Source organism: Dendronephthya gigantea, unplaced genomic scaffold, assembly GCF_004324835.1.
Source record: "Dendronephthya gigantea isolate DGI-Jeju-01 unplaced genomic scaffold, DenGig_1.0 000019F, whole genome shotgun sequence".
Lineage (NCBI taxonomy): Eukaryota > Metazoa > Cnidaria > Anthozoa > Malacalcyonacea > Nephtheidae > Dendronephthya > Dendronephthya gigantea.
Genome location: NW_021163029.1, coordinates 597,555 through 604,683, shown reverse-complemented (window position 1 = coordinate 604,683; position 7,129 = coordinate 597,555). Strand labels below are relative to the sequence as shown.

The following is a 7,129-nucleotide window of genomic DNA, read 5'->3' as shown; positions in this document are numbered from 1 at the left end:
TTGTATGTCGATTCACGTGTTCTAAGTCACGTGATAAGACCCTGGGGAAGAGGTGTTACTAACGAACACCGTGTTCATTGGGTTGGCTAAACTCACAAATAGCTTAATGGTTTTACATAGAGAGCCCAATCTTTCACATTTTAATGAATTTATTTCAGTATTAAAAAATATATAAATCCAAAATTGTCTTGATAAGCAAAGAGGAGTGCTATTACTTTTAAAATGTCAATGACAATGTGGTGCAATTTCAAATGTAATTGCGCTATACTTAACATCTGTATATATCATTAACGAGTAATAGGTCTAATAGTGAGTTTCTAGTACAATTGCGAAAAAGTACTTTAGCGGCATTAGGCTATTAGCGCTGTCAGCACTCGTCCTTTAGACTCACTTGCGTATGTTTACCCCATTGAAATTCAAAACTATATTGTTACGGTATAGGCACAGATGCACAGTAGTGTCTGTACTAGTCCAGTGGCCAGGTATGAGGAAATTTTTATGCTATATGTATGACATCATACTACACCCCATTAGTACAGTCCAACAGTAGTAGCCTGTTGGGCTACTACTCATATATAGATGTAATCAATGGATAATATAAATCTAAATCCAACCTTTAGTATGATTTTCTACATTCTTAGTTGTGGAAGTTGTTATACATATGATGTACTGTGCACATATCTTAATATTGCTGTACTTCTCAGTTCTCAGACTTCAAGAAAAATTTGAACGTTGGAAAAGTTTGAGTTGCACCCATTGGCTGGGCCTCCCTTTTTTATTGCCGTGAAAATCATGATGACTATCAGTGCTGTTTAACCACTACTAGAAATCTGGAATCTGGAAACAAAGTATATGTCAACAGTATTTTAGCTGCGTGACGATGCTTGCCGGCTGTGTTGACGAACTGTACATGAGTACATGTTAACGAATTGTACATCTAGATTTTGGTAATTCATGGGTAATAAACGGTCTGTTTGCTTGTGGTATAGAAAGGTGACAGACTACATGCAAAAACCTTAGAATCATCAGACTAAACCAACTACTCCAGCTACAAATACAAAGGCGCAAAAAAATTTTGAAAATCAAGAAATTCGGGCAAAGTTCAGCTGAAACTTCTGGCAAACTGAAAGCTAAATTACATGGCTAAAATTTTTAAAACCAAATTTTGTAATATATATAACATATTTGTATACTATTTCGCTAGTTTGTTACACTTTCTTAAAAGCACATCCGCCGCTTTGCCAAATCTGGTAAAAGTTATAATTCGGGCACATTGTATAATTCAAAAATTCGGGCGATTTTTTTTTGCCCCTCAAACTAAGTTGCGCCCGTACGCCTATGTACAAATATAAGCAGACAAAGATTTAGGAATATAGATACAGTAAACTAATACTCCCGTACCATGATTACGTCCAAAATATATTTTTGGCCTGGACACCTCCGTGTAAAATGGTAATTTTTCTGAATTATTTTCATTTCAGACATCTGAGGGTAAAGGGAAAGTTCACTCTCCTCTATGAATGTGCAAAAACTTCCTAACCGGTCCTAACAACGGTGCGCCCTAAGCAGTGAGCTATATATAGAGAGAGAGAGTTCACGGAGCTATTAGAGGACAGTGAGCTTTCTCTCTATATATCAGAGAGCGAGAGTTCACTGGCCTCCTTAGTAGTAGGAAATTTTGATTTTCGTGTCCAAACTCGCGCGACGCGATTAACCACGCGTGACGGTTACGTGGGTTTCCACGAAGATTCTTCAACTGCTTTGATTCGTAGTCGTCGCGTGGTTTGATCGAAAAATTTGTTGATTGTTGGAAAGGTTTTCATATTAGCGAGAATTTGCTTTCTTTTCTTGCAAGATATTCGGTAAAAGAAAGAAGACTACCGTTAGAAGATATAAGGCTGATCAAGTAATGTACTTTTTGATAATCTATGAATATTTGCAGTCGTTTTACGAAAGACAAATTATGATGCGCGTTTCATCATATAGGTTCGATTCATAAACTCGGTCAATTTTTGTGAACATCTCTTGCGATAAATATTCGTATATAGATTAATAGTTTGACTACAACTATTTTATTTTGCTTTTCAGTAGTTTATTAGGAATACTGACGCTTTTTCTTGTTGGTTATTGTATATTTTATCGCATCTGGTGTGCAGTAATATCAAGACTTGAGGCCTATATTAGACGAATTGCATTTATTAGAAATGTAAAGTTTTAAGAATTTAGTTTTAGGAACTATTTTTCTACAATTCTATTGCCCCTGTTGTGCTATTAAATCATCGTCATATATACACGTTTTATACGTTGTCTACATGTAAATACAATGTTGGACAATGTTACTAGTAATATTCCTGTAATTTTGCATGGTGATATCACAATATCATTAAATTAGCTTGTAGATACACTGCATGTATTTAATATTGCAAAGCTTTTGGTCTGTTAACCTGGGCCTTCATCAGTGCAGGCACAGGTTACCAGCCTGGAAGCTTTGCAATATTAACAAGACGCCTGCTCAAGGCGTTCACTCCGCCTGCATGCCAACTGATGTACCTAATTCATCCGTGGACCGTGTAACCCAGGGCTTCTTGGTCAAAATGTTTTGGGTTGCCTGTAGAAATGCCAATTTCTGTCGCCCAAAACGACGAAAAGGAAAAAAGACCATGGCATTTTAAGACTCCGCTGCGCATACGCAGGCGGAGTAATTACTTGTGTGGTGTACCTATACATACAAGCTAATTTATTTATGTTACTAATTCCCCGTCAAACATGTCTATACATGTTCTTCGTAAAGCAAACTAAAGCCATTTAAATATTTTATATGACTGCATGAAATTTCCACACAATACTACTGCAAGTTAGTCGTTGACTGCATTGACTTGGCTTTGTTCTTGCAAGCAAATTTTTTATTTTATGATCTGCCCCTTCTGTCCAGCATAAGCCTTTGTATACCTTTTTATTAAATTCCAATCTTGTAAAAAAATATTTACAGTGGCTAATAAATTTGTAAAAAACTTTTCACAATGACACTACACTGAAAACAATCATGACCCACATATTAGAAACCAATACATATTCACAGATGAATGTTTTTCTCTATCATTGACCTTACTATCCTCCCATTTACCAAGATTTATGTCACAAATTATTGCAGTATGTGTTTGAGACCTCTTTTGACTTTTGAGCAGTAGAGATTTGCTGTTAGTGTTGTAATGAGTGACTAGTCACACTTCCAACGTGATTTGCAAGTCATTCACCGTGCAAGTTAATTACACTTTTGGTTTGACTTCTTTGCTTAGCTAAACAAAGTCTGTGTTTCCTAATAAAGTTTCTATTTTTTAACCAGTGTGGACAAATAATCCACAATACAGCTCACAGAAGAAATTAAGGTGACTCACAACGTAATTTTAAACTGCATTAACAGGCACCTGTAAATCTGACGTTATATTCACAGTTACTTTTTATAAGGTCTTACTTCAGCACTAATTTCACTCATTTCTTCACATTTCTAAAACAACTCCCTCCCACCTTCCCACTACTTGCAGAAAAGCCTTGGTTGATGAGATTTGACTGACTTCATTTAACTCAATGATTAGAAGCCATCAGTTTAAGGTGCATCTACTTCAAAATCCTATTCACTCCAATATGATCAATTGTTAGATATATAACAACTTCCTTATTTATAGTAAATAATCTGCTACATTGAATAAATGACATCAATTTTTTGTTCCCTTCTGTACACTCAAGAAAAAAGAAGTGTCTTTTTAATGTGGGCTCCTGATTACAAATACATATTTGTTATGTTATGCAAATAGGGTTCAATGTTGCATTCTTAATTTTACTGCGTCAAATTTCACTTGAGTATGTCAATAGAGTGTCCCAAGTAACATCCACACTTGTCAAAGTGAAAGATCGCAGATATTAGTCATAGTCAACACATATACTGTACATATCTGTAGTTGAAAGAGTGATGTAGTTTTTCCTGTGGAAGCCCTATTTGCTTTCACCACTTTTAAAATATTCCTAATGTACAATTTGGCAAAGGCTAAAAGTGGACGCACAAACAATTGCAGATAATTACCATTGTGTGATGTTAGACAATGCAATATATTTAGGAGCTTATGATGAATGTTATGGAAATGATGAAATAAATTTTGACTGGAAAACAATCTAATTTTTTTACTGGAAAACATAGCTCTAAAAGCATGAAACTTAAAAGAGAGAATGCTTACAAAATACTTGGCTGTCTTCATACAGCAACATGCATCTAATTCAGAACCGCCTTGTAAGTTGCAAGAAAAGTTGCATTGTGTAGCATCGTTTTAGTTAAGTTCATGTACCCGAGGTTTCTTTAATCAGTCTCTTAAAATAATTGCCGGTAAACGGACAATGAGGGAAAATGGTCGAAAATGCTTGTTGACCAGTTAATTTTTTTTCCATGCCGGTCATTTTGACGGGTCATATTTGTTTAATAATTCGCTTGGCCTATTTACCAACTTAACATTCGCATTTGAGCGACATTAATTACCATACAGTACATAAATCTCTTGAAAAGCACTATACTATTAACATATACTATTAAGAAGAATCCGGGTGTCTTGGTTCTTGATTTGTCATGTTAAATTTTGAAAGCTGTGTTGAATTAGTGATCGGACAAAAACGGATTTTGACCGAGCAAAAATGAGGTTGGACGGTCAACTTAACCGGAGATACCTCGACCTGTATTTGGAGCCCTACTTAATATATACTTTTAGAGTATACCGGCAAACGTTATGCAACTATACAACTGTACAGTCAATCAGGCAGTGCATTTTGCTTAGCAGCTTTAGAAATGTTTCTTGGGTCAGGTACAGGCGTGAGCTTAAGTTGCACATTTACTGGGGGTTTTTGTTAACGTAGGGTGTGAAGTATATACGCTGGCTGGAGTATAATACACACTTTTGTTACCAAAGCTAACTTCTGTATTTTTTGCGCCCTTTATAGCTGCACCCTGCAAGCGCTTGGATAGTGCTACACAAAGAGTTGCCTCGACGCTATAAGTCCGTGCGCTAAAAAGGAAGCGCATCGCTGCCGTTTGCCATATAAGCACGAGTATTAAAGTGCGCTGACGCAAAGAGCGCATTTGAAGCTAAACAGCCGCACGCAAGTTGACCGACGACGCGTAAGAAGCAGGCCTTGACGCACGCGGTTCGTAGACGACGCGGCGACGTAAGCGCAGAATCCTAGATAATCTCCATGGAAGGCGAAAAGACGGACGCGAACGTGGAGAAATCTGACGAGCAAATTTGCAGAGATTTCCAGCGAGGTGTCTGCAGTCGCGGGGATAAATGCAAGTTCGCTCATCCCTCGGGAATGGGCAGCGAGCCTAAAGATCAGCCAATGATATGCCGCGATTTCCAAAACGGCACGTGCAACCGGAGCACGTGCAAGTACCTTCACGTGACCAACCAAGAGGAGAAAGATTTTATGCGTACCGGGCAACTTCCGCCGGGACATCCTCGCGGCGTACGTGGGCGGGATTCCAACGTTCCGATCTGTAAAGATTTCCTCAACCACAAGTGCAACCGTGGATCTGGGTGTAAGTTCCGTCACATTCCGGAGGATATGTACGGCGGTGGGGGAGGCTACTACGATGAACCACCGCGGAAACGTCCCAGAGATGCGATGGATAACGACTACCGTTACCTCATGGAAGAAAATGTCTCGTTGAGACGAAAAGTATCCGAGCTGCAGAAAGATGTTTCGGATCTTCGAGCCACCAATGATATCTTGTTGGAGCAGAATGCCCGCTACAGGAGGTCCGGGGGAGGTGCGGCTCCCTCATATGGAGGCGGCTACGGCACCGATTCGTACAGCGGTTCCGCTTCCAGCGTAAGTTATCCTTCACGAGATTCATACGCGGGTGCTGGAAGTTATAATGCGTATGCATCTGCCAAACCCGCCGGAACAACTGGTTACGATGGTTATACCAAGTTTGAATGAAGAACTGATTGGATATTTTAATTATTAAGGGTTTTCACTTTTTAATTAGCTACATATTCAAAAGAAAACTATTGGCAGTAATGAAGGACGCAATACTGCTCTCTTTTTAGTTAACATGACCTTGTGGGAGAGATCGTTTGATATCCTGAGAGGCATTTTTTTAATTGGTAAAAACTCTTGTAGAAGTATTACCTATCCTTCCATGGTCGTAATATTTCTAAAAACGTTAGTCTATAACTAAATGCGGCAGTCTGATAAAACTATGTTGAATTTCATGTTACAACAGGCTATCTCACGATCCATCTTTCCTTACAAGTTAAATATTCTGTATGTAGCTTTACATCATGTAATACTTGTTTCAAACAACTCAAAAATATAATTGTTCTGTGGAAAGATTGTTTCGCATTCTCAGCGGAGTGAGATTTGGATTCTCGTGTATACGTGAAGATTTTTATTGCGTTCATTTTCTGCAAGTTCACATTACATGTGATTTCCCCGTTCATATTTTAGCCAATCAGCGCTCAGAAAGTCTGTCGAAATAGAAATCCATTCTGCATTACCTAATGAATTCTGCCTTTTGGCACTCAAAATTTTGTGATTTGGTTTAGCTATGAAAATTATAGCTCTGGCATAAATTTGAAACGGAAATATAGTATATTTCATAATAATTATATTAATTTGAGAACAACCCGAGAAATGGATTTTTATTTGACAATTATTCTCAGTCCTTTCCCGTCATTTCAGATCATCTGACCTTAGTGGCCTATTGTATTTTTGGGTCTCTGTGCTTGATTTCCTGCATTTTGGGTGATACTTACTGACGGATCCATGTCAGTAGAGTGAGGTTTATCGATTATTATTCTTCTAAATATGGCTATTTTGCTAATATTTTCCTCAAAAGAGGAACCTTCACTTTTTTTATGCCCGCATGATATGCAACAGCGCATGACGCTTTAACCCTCTGTTCTGGATCTGACACGTGATTTTGTGAATTTTTAGAGCAAAATGCTTTTAGATGTCTTTTAATGCATTGATAATCGACAAGCTCATTTAAATCAATGTCACCGTTGATTTCAAGTGGGTGCAGTGAATGTTTCTTGGTTATGGGTTAAAATAAAAGATGAAAATCGGGGTATAAGAATGGAAATTT

General features: G+C 37.8%; 1 protein-coding gene across 2 annotated transcripts; it reads left to right on the top strand.

Annotated features, from left to right (window-relative positions):
• The first annotated feature begins 1,767 nt into the window (after positions 1-1,767).
• Positions 1,768-6,330, top strand: LOC114521145 (zinc finger CCCH domain-containing protein 10-like). 2 transcript variants are annotated; one of them, XM_028541557.1, is made up of 2 exons: positions 1,768-1,906; positions 4,981-6,330. In XM_028541557.1, exon 2 carries the CDS (start codon positions 5,233-5,235, stop codon positions 5,977-5,979), a length of 747 nt encoding a protein of 248 aa, XP_028397358.1. In that variant the 5' UTR covers positions 1,768-1,906; positions 4,981-5,232; the 3' UTR covers positions 5,980-6,330. The 2 variants fall into 2 exon arrangements, with proteins under 2 accessions (XP_028397358.1, XP_028397359.1); XM_028541558.1 differs by lacking the exon at positions 1,768-1,906 and adding an exon at positions 2,707-3,386.
• The last annotated feature ends 799 nt before the right edge of the window (positions 6,331-7,129 follow it).